At 49.1% G+C, this 15,031-nt stretch overlaps 1 protein-coding gene across 1 annotated transcript in view; it reads left to right on the top strand.

Annotated features, from left to right (window-relative positions):
* Mad1l1 (mitotic arrest deficient 1 like 1) overlaps positions 1-15,031 on the top strand; it is a 304,513-nt gene that overhangs the window by 120,921 nt on the left and 168,561 nt on the right. Inside the window, exon 11 of the mRNA XM_051205386.1 lies at positions 5,589-5,733. Within this exon, the coding sequence (XP_051061343.1) occupies positions 5,589-5,733 (145 nt within the window). The remainder of the gene's footprint in view (positions 1-5,588; positions 5,734-15,031) is intronic.

Here is a 15,031-nt window from a genome sequence, read left to right as displayed (position 1 = left end):
AGGGCCCAGCCCAGCCACCAGAGCCAGCTTCTTAATGAGCTCAACAGTGTGTGACAACTCACCGTGTGATGTATATGACACATTGTGACTTAGTACATGGCTTCTTTCTCAGCTGGGCACTAAGCGTGGCTCTTTTCAGAACTGTTCTATGGTGCCACTGTGTCTGGACTTTTCTTGCTGAGTGAGTGTGGATGCTGGGTTCAAGCTGGGAAAGGCAAACCTGGGGGCTTTGAAAGGCTAGATTGGGTAAAGAAGAACTTGAAGTAGCATTGTCTTGGAGTCTTGGAGAAGGCTGTTAAAATGTCTCCTGCCGCTCTGCAGTGTCTTCCTGGCCTTGCCTGGTTCCTTAAAAGTAGATATTCTTAGGCCTGGGTTTCTGACGAAGCTCACATGAAAGTGAGCGGCAGTGGCCCGCCACATCCAAAGATGGCTCTCAAAGGCTTGGACTCATTCTCTCAGCAGATGTGCCTCAGAAAGACAGCGATCGATAAACACGCTCAGTTTCTCCTTGAAGCACCAAGAGCTTTGCTCTGAAGTCCCCGAGGTTCGTGGAAATGCCGCTGCCCTCAGAGTTCAGCATGCTGTGGAGCAAGAGCTTTAATTTTTTATGAGCGTTCTCTTCTCTTCCTTGGAAGAAAGGCTCAAGTTGAATGGAGAGAACATCTCTGGGGGGTGAAGGGAGGGCGAGGGAGAACCAGCAATCCCAGGAACTGATAGGGACCTCTGTGTTGGGATGAGGTTGCTCAAGTTCTTGCAGCTGTCAAGGCTCTCTGGGAGGGCACATGGACACAGTAGCAGAGATCCCCTTCCAACTTGAGGTCCATGTCAGCTTGAGGAGCCTTGCACCTCTGTGTCTGGCATGCCTGGGTGTCTAGGGCCATCTGGTAGGCGTGGCTTGAGAATCCTGGCTGTGAGCATCTAGAGCCTGTTTGGACATTGTATTGTAGCCCTTATACTGTTGTACTTTGACCACTCCATGAACCCACTCCTGCTGGAGAACACTCTCCTGCTTCCACACTGCTTCCCATTTCTAAGCAGGACCCAGTATTTCTCGACTCTTGCCCATTGGAGACCACCCTGCCGTCTGCTCACCTCTGTAGCCCAAGGAGTGTGTGGAAGGGTTTCTGTGTCCTGTTCTTCCTTCCTCTTGAAGTGCTTTCTCCTTGTTCCCATTCCTCAGTTCCTCACTGCCTCCTGGCCAAGGTCTCAGAGCCCCATAGCCAACTCCCATCTCCACACAGTGGATATAAGAGCCATTTGCCCTCTGTCCCTGGTGTCCCACACATCTGTCTTCGCCCTCCACCTCACTATGAACCAAAACATTCCTTTCTTCACTGGTTTTGCCCTCTGCCATCACCAGTTAGGCACCATGGCTCAGCTCTGAGGACTCCCCATCTGCTTCCTTTCACATACCCTTCCTCCCGCACATATTTTGAATCAGATCTGTGATGTCTGCTGCACTCAAACTCAAGCCCCTGCCAATGCTTTCTCCCGACTCAGGCACTGGTGTCTTGCAGTCTCAGAAGTCATTGCTGCCTCCTGTATGGTTTGTGTGAGCTGTTCCTTCCCCTGCATTCTCCTGCTGGGTGATTTATACCTGTTTAGCAGCACCTTATGTTAATGATGAGTCCTGTACCATGTGTGTGGGCCGAACTGGGAGGATCCCAGCCTGTTGATCTTTGTGCTCAGGGCTTCATTGAAGTTCTGTAAACGGTGCTCCGGGGTGCCCTCTCTCTGCTACGCTCTGAACTGCAACCTACAGTGTAAACCTGTCTGTCGGAAACCTTAGGGCCTGCTGTGTTCTTCTGTAGGACCATGTATTCCTCTGACATCTGGTTTTGCCTTCCACAGTAGATTAATCATGTTTTGCTATTAAGGGAGAGTATGGGGACTGAGGAGACGGCTCACTGAGTAAAGCATCTGTTATACAAGCAGGAGGACCTGAATTCAGGTCCCCAGAGCCCACATAGAGCTAGCTACAGTGGTGAACCTGCTAGATGAGACAGATAGATTCTAGGGCCTCACTTGCTAGCTAGCCTGGTTAAAACAGGGAGCCACAGGTTCAGTGAGAGACTCTGTCTCAAAAAATAAAGTGAATAAAGTAGAGAAAGATTGAGGAAGATGTTCTGATATGGATCTCTGGCTACACAGGTGAGCACAGAGGATCTGTATTGCAAGGGAGGAGGGTATGAGAATGAGTGAGGCTTGTGGAATGGGGCGGTAGAGTACCTACCTAGCATCCATGAGGCCTTGGGTTACATACCTAATATTTCCAAGGGGAATCTTTTTCTTCTTGGGAAGGAGAGTGCTGTGGGGAGTTAGAGACAAATGTTTTCTTTATGATCTGAAATTTTACAACCCAGCTTTCCCCACACCCTGAAGACCTCTCCTTCTCCTGTGGTATCATGGTGCACACATCTCTGTACATGGCCTCCAGTGGGTGTGGTGTTCTATCCTGTGACCTAGACACAGGACTGAGATTGTGTAACTATGTCTTTGCCTTCTTAGGTAGCAGAGCCTAGCTGCAGAGTGGAGGTAGGTAGCTGGCTCAGACCAAGAGACAGTACCGGTCCTGCTGCCTGGTTCTATTATACTGAGCTCTGGTCCTCCAAGTTCCAGCAAAGTGGCTGTTCTGACATGGCCTTGGAGTTGTTTGCATTTGTTTTGTGTGGGCAGGACCCTGGGTAGCTACAAGGGGAATGTTGTCTCCAAATTCCAACCTTGGATTTGGAAGTTGTCCTGAAGGATTGGACCCTATGCCAAGGACATCTTATCCAAGTGACCCCAAACTCCTGGTCCCACTCTGCCCGTGTGTGTGTGTGTGTGTGTGTGTGTGTGTGTGTGTGTGTGTGTGTGTGTGTGCACGTGTGTGTGTGCACGTGTGTGCGCGCACGCGTGTGTTTCTCTGTCACCTGAAATGTTGCATTGCCATGTGTCTGTCTTTGTGTGCTTAGCTCTTAAGCAGCAGAGCAAATGCTGCTTTTCTAATTAAATTACCCACTTTGGAGCAGTGATTTAAGGCGCCTGTGAACCTCCCCACCTGAATTCAACGATTCAAGAGTCGATTTCACAGTCCTTGATTATTAAATTGGACTATGAATAGTTTTCAATTGAACTGGAACTCAAAATAGCCTCTTTATATGTCTGTTTCCCATGAATATTAGCTCTTGCTTTGCATTTGGGGTTGTGATGCACCTAGGGTGCAGGTGGCAGCTGGCTGCTTCTCAGTGGGGCTAGGGGACAGCATGAAGCTTCCTGGGATTGCACAATTGAAGCCAAGCCCATGTCCTTGATGTCACATGGTTGGGTCTGTTTTCTACGGTTATGTTGGTGGCCCAGAGCAGGATTCCCTGGGACACTTTGCAGGACCAGGGCCTCACAGGCCCCTGCTGAAGTCTCCTACACATTTGACTTTCATTCACTTTCAAATTGCACTTAAGCTGTTTAAATGATTTTACTAAGTTATAATTTACAAAACTCTATATTCACTCAGATGTGAAATAGACATATTTGCAGGGGTGTCCACATGACAAGCATTATCTGCCACTCTAGTGAGTTCAGGTTTTCTTGAAATGGTGTAATCAAAGCAAACAAAAATAATTGGATGCAGGAGCGATCTGAGCTGCAGGTGTCTCTTTCAGGCTCCACCCCTGATTTGTACATTTTCAAAGTTGCTACAGTGTTCTGGTCATGGTCACTTTGCAGGAGTGTTACAGATGTCACTTGATAACAAACTCCTGATGCCCTGCTTATGTATTAGGGTGTGTGTGTGCATGTGTGTGTGTGTGTGTGTGTGTGTGTGTGTGTGTGGCATGTGTGCATGCGCTCCCACCTGGCTTGCTGTCTTTGTGTGGGTCCACATACGTATAGCATATATGTGGAGGTTGGAGGGTAATCTCCAGCGTCAGTCCTCAGGCACTATCCACCTTTGGCTTGAGACAGGGTCCTTCGTTGGCCTGAGACATGATCAAGTAGTCTAGAGGGCTGGCTAGCAAACTTACAGGGTCTATCTGCCTGTCTACACCTCACATCCTCACATTTTTCTTAACATTGCTGGTCTTATAGTTGTGCACCACCACAGCCAGCTCACTGGGTGGGTGCTGGCGGACTAAACTCAGATGCTCATGTTTGTGAAGCAAGTATCTGTCAACCAATCTACTGCCCCAGCCCCCTGGTTTCAGTTTTTGAGAGTTTTTAGAATTGTATTTAGGAAGAGAGCTCTGCTGTTGATAGCATACACAGTGCTGTCAGTGCATCATACAACCTGCAGTGTGCCATCTTGGTTGGTGAAGTTGGTTGGTCATTTCCCAACCACTCCTATCATCTGATCTTGTTCTCTCTGCTGTGGCCTTGTCCTTGCCTGGGTGTAGTCATAAGGATGGGTTGGAGCCCAGGGCACATGTGAGGTACACCATTTGGGTACTTGATCCTTGCCTTTGCTGTTCTGGGGATCGCCATATCCTCTGAAGGCCCAGTGGCAACAGAGGCTACACTTGGCAGCTGTGGGATTGGTGATGTAGAGAGGTAGCAAGGGTACTTTTTGAGGGTCTTTGCCAAGATGCTTGAGGTCAGCCTGGGAGTGGCCTCAGTCCAGAAACCTGGGGTGAGACAACTGACTAGAGAGGGCTGATGTGAGGCTGTGTGATGACACAGGGGAGGCAGACCAAGCCAGAGAAGCCATAGGGATGTAATAGGAAAGCATGTATTGTAAAGAGAATCTAGGCTTGGTGGCATAATCTGTAACCCTGGTTTCTTGGAAGACAGAAGCAGGAGATTACAAACTCAAGTTCAGCCTTGTAAACTTAGTGAGATACTGTCTTAATGTAAAAAATAAAAAGAGCTAAGTTTGTATTTCAGTGGTAGAGCATGTGCCTAGAATCCCCCAGTGAGGGCCTGGAGTGTGGCTCAGTGGTAGACACCTGCCTAGTGCTGAGGTTTGTAGTTCAGTGCTAGAGCTCCTGCCTAGAATCCCCCAATGAGAGCTGAGAGCATGGCTCAGTGACAAAGGTCTTGCTTAGTATGCTTGAGGCTCAGACTTCAAGCCTCTATACTGCAAAAATACATGCATAGAGAAGGGAAAAGTAGAGGAGGTCAGATACAATTGCTGTGGTATATCCTGGCATCTGTCTTCACAAGACATGCCTGGCACCCAGAGTGAGACAGGACTTTCTCCTTCAGAAAGTCTTCCGGCCAGTGCCTGCAGTGGGGGCTGTGCTCTGCACCCTCCCTGTGCTGCACATCTGTGCCTGCTGCCTGTGACTCACATGGGAAGTGCTTGCGCTGGCAATTTAGCTCATTCAGAAGTGCCGTCCTGAAGCGCCTGTGGCTGACAATCTTTCCCATTGTGTGTGGAGTTGCACTTCCCTCCCCCTCGCACCGTGTTCTGGGATCACCCTGGGTGTCTTTGAAATCCAGAACCTCCTGAAAGGCACTAAGTAGCTATTCAGGAGCTAGGAAACGACGAGGTGTTTGCACGTGCAGCTCTATTTTAGGAAGGCCCTGTGGGGTACACAGTGGGGGATGTGTCTCCAGTCCTGGGGGATGGTCATGTCGGACCTCATGGCTTTCCCCTCATGTCTTCCCTGCAGTGCTCGGGGTCTGGAGAAAGCCCAGCAGCAGCTCCAGGATGAGGTCCGACAGGTCAGTGCGCAGCTGCTGGAGGAGAGGAAGAAGAGGGAGATACACGAGGCACTGGCCCGGAGGCTCCAGAAGCGCATCATACTTCTGACCAAGGTACAGTTTGCCCAGTGTGGCCAGGCCCCACCACACTCTTGCCTGGCCTTTTCTTTCTGGGTGTCCATCTTTAACCAGACCTCTGTGAAGCTGCATATTCTTACCCATGATCCATCCCTTTCATCTCCAACAGGTATCCCACATCTGCTGGACCACAGACCAGGCCCAGTGCTGGTCTTCCCCAGTGGCAGGCTGTAGTAGAACATTTAGGCTGTGTGCTCTTAGTCCAGATTTGAGAAGTCTTTTGAATGACACAAAGAATCATTCCAGAGCCCAGAGCAGCAGAATACAACCATAATCCTAGAATTTAGGAGACTGAGGCAGGAAGGAGGCAGTGAATTGAAGGCCAGCTTGGACTCTGTACCTTGACCCTCTCAGAACAATTAAAACCAGCCTCCTGGACTCACTTTCCCTGTGTGTCCTGACCTGGGCTGGTACTGTGCTCTGTAAGCTGGCCTCCTCAGTAGCCAGCCTTCCTGTCCTTTGCTGCCTGCATGAACAGGGAAGCTGGAGTGGGCTTCATCCCAACATGTTATGAGGATTGCCAACGGTCTCCAAAACAATGAATTGCAACATGCCATGGTTGCAGCAAGCAGAATGATGTGCTCTCCTTTGTCCTGCCCTCTCTTCAGCCTTCTTGTCCAAAGGCTTTCTGATGCCTTGCATGGAACATGGAGGTCTTTAAGTGCGAATGAAAGTTCCTAATGAGTGTTATTTAGAGCATCTAATGGACTCTGGGCCTTCAGAGCACAAGGGAGGACAGGCTGGATCTGTCCCTGGCTACATGAGAGTAGGGGGTCCAACTTGCTGGGTGGAGGCCCACCCTCATGTTGATGGGGTGTGGGCATGAGGCCCAAGAAGTTGATGCATCTGGTAGGTGTGTGTGACCACCTCTGTTACAATTCCCCAGTGTCTCAGAAAAGGAGATCTCACATTTGTATTGGCCTCAGACACTTCTTCCTAGGGCTGGGGATAGCCTAAATCATCTCTTCAGGTCCAGGGTCCCTGCAGATAGCTCAGGAAGAGAGGTGGCTAGAGTGTCCCAGCATTGTTCCTTGGTTGAGAAGATGCTTCAGTGTGTTGACATGGCTCCTCTTCTGGGCTTCAACATCATTCTTTCCAGCCCAGCTCCTGTCAATGTGAAGCCCGCATGATGGGAATATGTGGTCACGGCCCTGAGCTTGACAGTGCAGTGGGAAAGTGGCAGAGTATTCAGCCAGCCAGCCACTTACCAGCCTGGACAAAGACAAACACTGTGTGCACTGACATGGGTGGAGCTGTCGGAGGTGAGGCTTAAGCAAAGACCCAGAGGATTTACTGTTTACCAGAGCATGTGAGGAGATCTGGCCCCTCTCCACAGAGCCATGGTTCAGGGAAGAAGGCTGTCACAGAGCTGCTATTGGTGAAACGTACAGCTCCATAGAAGCAGAAGGTGGCAGATATCCTGGTCTGTTGGCCTGTGGGCAGCCTGCCACAGGGCTGGGCCCGTGCTGGCAGTATGAGAAGACAGCTGGCTGTGGGAAATCTCAAGAGAGTGGGGTGGGGAGGGGATCTTCTTGATAGACTTCCTTAGTGGATGACATGCTTGTGTCCTATGTCCCAGCACCTCCAGACTTACTGTGTGATGAAAAGAGAGGTCAGTGATGGGAGCCTAACTTCTCCCTGTGATCTCAGAATCATTGGCTAGACTCTGCAAGAGTCATCTCAGAGGGATGGTCCTGAGCTCCTTCTAGTGTACCACAGAGTCCCACACAGGCCTTAGTGCAAGAGCCCTCTGAAGCATCCTGTAAACCCAGCAGTGAGGTCCCTGCCCAGGGAGGTTCTGCAATGCAGGCCCGGGAGGTGAAGCTGCCTGTGATTGTCCATGGGGAAGACAGTACATATGTGTTCCATGCTTCCGGCCTGCCTTGCCCATCCCAGCTAGCATGGTAGAGAGGTTCCCAATCTCTGGATTTCTGAAGTTTGTGCATCTGTCACACACAGCCTTCTGAGGTTTTGTTTGCTTTCTGGAGATTTCAGTGGACTGTGTCCGTAGCATTCCCAGATGTGTTCACCCGCACGATCCAGATATATTTGTGAGCTGGGTTCTGTAGCATTTTCACATTCTCTGTAGTACACTCACATAGTCCGTTTGTTTTGTTTTGTGGGATGGGTTCTGTAGCATCCCCACATGTGTATGCTCGTGTGGTTGGGATATCTTTTTGTCAGTTGGTTTATCCCATGGCTATTGGGGCCCATGCTGTGTCACCAAAGCTGCTGTGAACTTGGTGGCTGTTTGGGCTTCATTTCAGGCTTGGATTTAGGTGACAGTGAGGTTTGCTGGCAATGGTGCTGATGCCCTCATGGTGCCCTGAACAGGTCCTGTGAGGCTTGTGCCTGGTGTCCTGTGTGGATGCCTCTGTCCTCGTTGTTCCTACCAGGTACTCCCATGTCAGGGCATTTCTGCTCTCTGAAAAATGGAAAGCTGATGGCTCTCTGGTTCAAACTGGCCTCACCATGACCCATGCTGCACTGCTGAACTCTGAGTGAGCTGGAGGTGGCTATTCATTACCCAACACTGACTGATTATCTATACCAGCTGTCCTTCCTAGATAGATTCAATGGATCAATACCCATTGCCTTCCTAGCCCTGGGAGACAGGAGTTTGACTTGCTAGGTAGCCGGCATGATGAAACTACTCATTAGGCTGGTCTGGTGAGACACCAGTGGCATTGTCACATGATTTCACAGGCATGATATAATGTCTCCTGCTGGTACCTACCTCCTGAAAGCCTGGCTTGGCTATCTTGGACTCCAGCCTAGCTTACTTGTGGTGGGAAAGTATCCACTCTTCACTGCCCTTGTGGAAGCTGCTGTTAGGCTTCAGTCTCTAGGACTGCTCACCTCTGCCTGACAATGCCTCTGTGTACTTCCAGTTCACCCCCTGATGGGAGGATGTGGGTTCTGTCCAGCCACCCATCTGCACGGCCCTGGAACGAGCCATGGTGCTCTGCTTTCGTATCCCCTCCAAAGGACCTCTTTGCCTGCTTCACATTTCAGTCTACAGTGCTTGGCATGTGCAATTTTGTCTCGAGACCTTTATTAAGCGGCTCTAGTCTAAGGAGTTAATTGTTACTGATAGCTAAGAGTATAATTACCTTGGTAAAATATCATGACTATTTTAAGCAATTGAAAATTGGCTTCTGGCACTTGGTGAACACAAACCATTTTCCTATTTGAGGCACGCTATTTCCAGTGCGCACTAATATTCTACACATAGTTGCAGAATTATATTTATAGAATATAAGCAAAATTTTTTTTTTTAAATGAAAGAAAGCCTTCCACTTTTCCTGTTTGGTCCCCCAAAGTTCCCAGGGAAGCAATCACCACAAAACAGATTAAGGTGACTTGCTGAATTTGGTGACCAGTCTCATCTTTGTTACATGGTAGCTGCAGAGGACATTTAGTTGTCATGGTGACATCCTGTCTTAGGGCCCCTCAAATTGTTTTAATAGGCCTAGGTGTGTGTGTGTGTGTGTGTGTGTGTGTGTGTGTGTGTGTGCGCGCGCGTGTGTGCGCGTGTGCGTGTATGTGCGCGCACACATATGTATGCATGCGTGTGTGTGTGTGTGTGTGTGTGTGTGTGTGTGTGCGTGTGTGAATCAGAAGTCAACTTGTAGGAATTAGTTCCCTCCTCCTCCCATGTAGTGTCAACACAGATTGTCAGTCTTGGCAGCAGAGTGCCCTTACCTTGTGAGCCCTTGTCTTTTGTGACAGTGTCTCTCATTTGCCTGGAACTTACCAAATAGGCTTTACTTGGTAGAAAGTCCCAGGGATCCTGTTTTCTTGGCCTCCCCAACCCTAGTGTTACAAACACGAACCACTGCAGAGCGTTTTAAATATGGATTCTTGGGTTCTAGTTCAGGTCCTCATTTTTGCAAAGCAAACATTTTATCCACCAGGCTATCTCCACAACCCTGGACTTTGTACTCCCAGAGGTGAGTGTTTTGTGCTTGCTGTGCCTGTGGAGTTGTGAACAAGTTCCTGGAGTAAGGGAGGTGAGGGGTGTGGGTCCTTTGTGCTTGCTGAGAGACTGAGCAGTGATATTCTCTGAGGCAGGACTCTTCACAGACCTCAGCTTCCCATTGTCTTAAGGCCTCTGCTGTGGCAGGATCATGAGCTGGCTGGCACTGTGCCCTGAAATACCACCCATAGCAGTGGGACCAACATTGTTTCAACCCTCAGAAGCCAGTAGCAGGCTTGTCCACAGTGCCTGCCACATTAGTACTTTTGTGATCTACCAGCAGACAGGAGGGATTCAGGTATTCTGGTTGGCCCTGAGGCCTGGTGAGATTCCTTTGCTTCAGGGGTTGTGACTTGTTCTTCCTGTATGAGACATGGTATAATTTACAGACTGCTCCTGTGAGATCTGGAGTCCATAGACAGTTGTGGGTTTCCATGGCTTTGGACTGACTGTGGCAGGAAATGGGCACCATGACCAAGAGTGTAGTGCTGAGGCAGACACTCATGCAGCCCATCTTGTTGAGTATTTTATTTGGAGCAACTTGACTTTCTTCCTGCTGAAATGTTGTCACGGAGTCAGAGGCCGCACGTCTGTGCTCACATACGCAGTAAAGGAAATGATGCCCGCTCCCATTCTTGTTTATCTTACGTGTTCCCAGCATTGTCAGTTTTCTACACGGGGACCTCCCTAGTGGGTGCAGTATCTCCCTTGATCCAGCACTGGGCAGGACATTGTGTGCAGATGAGCCCCATGCCATTGGGAGGCTCCCTGGGTTGCAGGCCCCACCCTACTCCCCTGCACAGATGGTGTGGAATCAGGTGGGACTGCAGTGCCCCCTCTACCCTGTCTTCACAGCCTTTATTTCATGGCACATGCTTGTGAAGGGCATTCTAGAGGCAAAGTAGCTGTGAACTAACTGGGGGGTTCCATGGGTAGGAAACAGAACAAGAGCTCTATGAGGAGCTGCATCCCCAGCTAACCAGTGGAGGGGCATACTCGATAGGGTTCTGTAGGGTTAGCATGTGTGTGTTCGCCATTCAGTTTCCCCGTTGTGTGTTTTACTGGCCCACAGCGTCTCTGCTTTTGTCACAGCATTATGCTTTGGAGGTCTGTCCTCATTGATAGAGCTCATTCACTTGACACTTCTGTGATCGTGCGGTGATACCTTGATGTGACCATCCATTTTCATCTGGTGCACCTTTGGCCTTTCCCAGTCTGTCTGGTACTGTGGAATATTTTGGAACATGGCACTAGGTACTCGTGTCCATTGTGCCTTTGCTTGGCCATGTGTGTTTCTTCTCCCCAGCAAGTTTTGTGCTGAAGGCCGCATGTGCAAATTGCAGTGCAAGAAAGACTAAAGCAGGCTACTGCCTGTCCCTGATGACCCTGTGTTCCCCTCACTCCCAGGGGACCCAAACCCCTCCTGACTTTGAATGTGCCCAGCTGTGGATTGACATTAATAGAGTCACAGGGCCCCTGCTTTTCATGTCTAACTAACTTCTGTTATCTTCATTGAGATGTGTATTGTTCTTTTGTGGATCTGAATTTGCTAGATTTTCCCATTGCATGTCAGTATTCTATCACGCAAATGAATTGATGCTTTTTTGCACATACCTGAACACAGCTATGACTGACAGCCCTGGCCTTGGATGACAATGGGGTTCCTTGGGTTGGCAGACCACCTGCCACCCAAGTCCCAGATGAGGGTGCAGTTTGCATGCTGCCAGGAGCATGGGGCCATCCTCATCCTCTAGATTCACGCCATCACTTGAATTTTTTTTTTTGGCCTCTCAGCTTTCCCTAGGGATGAACAGGAATTCTGGATTCTGGGTATGACCCCTTGCTGGGAGATAGGACCTTCTTCACCTGTGGCATGCCTTTCCACTCTTGTCACTGCCCCCGTGTCTGCAGGTAAACAGACGTTTTTCATTTTAATTGCAGTACAGTGTATTGATTTTCTCTTTCTGCCGGCACTCTGGGTGTCTTGATTAAGTATCTCTACTGACTAAAGTCAGGCAGATATTAAAGGGATCTTACAGCTTCCTCCAAGCAGTCTATGGTTTTACCTTTTATGCTCGCATCTGACAGGTGTCTGGAATTGGGTTCGGAGTGTGATATGAAACTGGTGCCCAGGCTTGTTCTGTCCTCCGTGATCTGCTGTTGAATGGTTCTGCGCATGGACAGGGCATCTTTTGGCCAATCCATACTGGGATGCTGCTTGTGTCTGTCTGCCAGTGTCTCCCTGTCTGAACTTCTACTTCAAGATAAGAGTTGATATTTGCCCATGGAATCTTCCAGGTTCATTATTCTTTACAATTCCTTGTCTGTGGTGGCCCAGTCCTATGAGCCGGCTACCTGCTCTAGATTAGCATGAGCCAGAGTGAGCCCAAGGCCAGTCAGTGCCAGTCTGAGCAAACTAGCAAGACCCCACTACAAAATAAGATGTAAAAAATTGCCTGGTGGGGTAGTTGAGGAAATGGCTAAAGAAGTGAAGTGCAAGGATTTGAGTGTGACCCTCAGGACTCACGTGAGAAACTGGGTAAGTAGACTGATGAGGGGACCCAGTAGGGAAAGATGTTTGCTGTCAAGCCTGATGACCTCAGTCCCTGGAGCACACATAAAGGTGAAGGTGAAAACTGACTGTATGAAGTTATCTGACTAACACATGTACTTCATGGAGCAACCCCCTCCCCAATAAATAAATAAATAAAGTTAAGAGAGAGAGAGAGAGAGAGAGAGAGAGAGAGAGAGAGAGAAAGGGCTGGAGGGATGGCTCAGTCATTAAGAGCTTTTACTGTTTTCGGAGGACCCATGTTGACTGGGATGCTGAAACTAACTGCCTGTAATTCTAGCTCCAGAGGGCCCATAATTCTTTTCTGGCCTCTAGACACACACGCACGCACAGAAACACACAAATCTTAATTATTTTTTGTGCTTTTCATATATGGGCAGCCCCACACCCACAAATTGCTCAAGCAGAATGCTTGCCTAATATGCATAAGACTCTGGCTTCCATCCCTGGGATAGATAAATAAATAGTGTGCTCCCACAGATCTTTAGGTCCTTTACACCTCCCTGTGTGCAGCTGGTTACCTCCCACAAAACACTGCTGGGATACGATTCAGACTGCAATGAGTTTATGAATCATTTTGGAAAGAAATTGTATCTTAGTGTTGTTTAGTTTTATAAGTGGCATTAACCATCCCTCATTTAGTGAGATGGTCTTTAATTTTTCACAGCAAGTTTTATAGATTTTATACTGAAAATCTGACACGGTATCGGATTTTCCTCCCTGACTATTTTCTACTCATGGTGTGTGTTCTTTTTGAAAGACTTATTTTTAGTGGTGTGTGTGTGAGTACACATGGGAATGTGGGTGTCCGAGGGGGCCAGAGGTGTCAGATCCCCCAGAGCTGGAGTTACGGGCAGTCTTGAGCCTCTTGACACAAGTGCTGGAAGGTCAACCTGGGTCCTCCCCAAGAGCAGGAAGTGTCCTTAACCCCCAAGCCATCTCTCTAGTCCCTTCTGCTGGGTTTTAATGGTGTCTGAAGAGACTTGGGTTTTATTTATCTTCTGTCTGATGGGTATAGTCAGGCCTGGGTGATGTCCCTTATAGGAGATAACCCTCAGAGCAGCCTGCAGAAGAGCATGATGCGGAGGAAGCACCTGTGCACTGCACAGCCTGAGGCCGAGAAGCACACATGCTGTGGGGTTTTTGTTTGTTGGTTGAGTGATCATGGAGTCACAGGAAGTTGCGATGATAGAAGGTGTTCCTTATGCCCGTGACTGAGCTTCTCCTGAAGCACACCTGTAGTGGTTGTCCTGCAGGGTAAGCATGGGTGGCTGACTCTACCATCCTGTCACCCATCTGTGCTTGAATTGCCCTATGACCTTCAGGATGTAGAGCTGTCTGACCATGGCTGTAACTCTGGTTCCCACCCGGGCTGAGTCTGGTGTTCAGAGCATCTTGTCAAAGCAGAATCATGTTTGTTGTCTTTACTGTCAATTAAGCTGTTTCACAGTAGAGCAGTTTTAGGCATCATTGATATTATTATTATTTAGTGTGTGTGTGTTGGCACATGTATGGCATGCAGTACCTTTGGAGGCCAGAGGACAACCTTATGAGTTCTCTCTTTCTACCTTTATTGGCTTCTGAGGGTTTTACTCAGATCACCCCACTAAGCCACCTTGCCAGACCCAGTTTTAGGTTTCGAGTAGCGAGCAGCAACCAAATGTCACTGGCACCTTTCCCCTTGCCTTTGTCTGCATGGCCTCCCATCCGCTGACTTTTAGGTTCTGGATCCCCCTCACTCTTGTGGTCATTGTTCCAGCACGGAGACACCTTAGCACTGTGAGGGTCACTATAGGCGTATCATCTGTGAGGTTAGATGGGTGTAAGATTTCCACACTACAGGGGGCCCAGAGAGCTTTCTGCACCTGGGACACCGATCAGGTCATCTTTCCCTCCTACCACTGCTTTGGGTGTCTGGCAGTCCTGCCCTCCACTTTCTGCCAGGCGGTGCCTTCCTGTGTGCCCTGTTGGACAGCATGCAGGCCTGATAGACTGGTCATACATCTTTGTGACTCCCACATGTTTTTCATGGTTCTAGCACTCATCTTTGTCACATCACTTATTCTTACCCTTCTACCTGAGTGGACCCTTGCCTGGATGTTCATCAGCAAGAGGGCATCACAGTTGCCTATGGGTTCCAGCAGTTGGACTCTGTGTGGACATGAGTTGTGAGTACCCAGCAGTCCTTGGTGTGGCAGTGCTGTGCTGAGTCGAGCACTTTTTGTGTGAGTGTGTGTGTATGTGAAGGTCAAAGGGCAACCTCTGATGTCTTCCTCAGTCGCTCCTGACCTTGATTTTAGAGCCGGGGTTTCTCATTACCCTGGAGCTTCTTGAGTAGGCTAGGCTGGCTGGCCACTGAGCCCCAGGAATCCTCCTCCCTCCACCTGCTTGGTGGTGGGGTTACAGATGCACTACCACACCCAGCTTTTGTGCAGATGATGGGCATCAAACTCATGTTCTTGCTTGGGCAGCAAGCACTTTTCTAACGGGGTCCATCTCCTCAACCCCCAGACCAGTGTCTGTCACTTAGGAATATGACTTCATATTCCTCCACATTTTTCTTGGCTAGATCGCTCAGTTTAAAAGTCATTGGTTACCACTGCAGAGCATGGTAGACTGTAGTTTGCCCAGCATTCATCTGCTGGTACATTTCAGTTGCCTCTGGGTTCTAGCAGATTTGATGACAGTGGGTTTAAAGGTGATGTGCTCCTCAGTGGTGACTG

The sequence above is a fragment of the Phodopus roborovskii genome, unplaced genomic scaffold (assembly GCF_943737965.1).
Source record: "Phodopus roborovskii unplaced genomic scaffold, PHOROB, whole genome shotgun sequence".
NCBI classification, from domain to species: domain Eukaryota; kingdom Metazoa; phylum Chordata; class Mammalia; order Rodentia; family Cricetidae; genus Phodopus; species Phodopus roborovskii.
The sequence above is the reverse complement of the archived record's forward strand: the minus strand, read 5'-3'. Positions and strand labels throughout refer to the sequence as shown.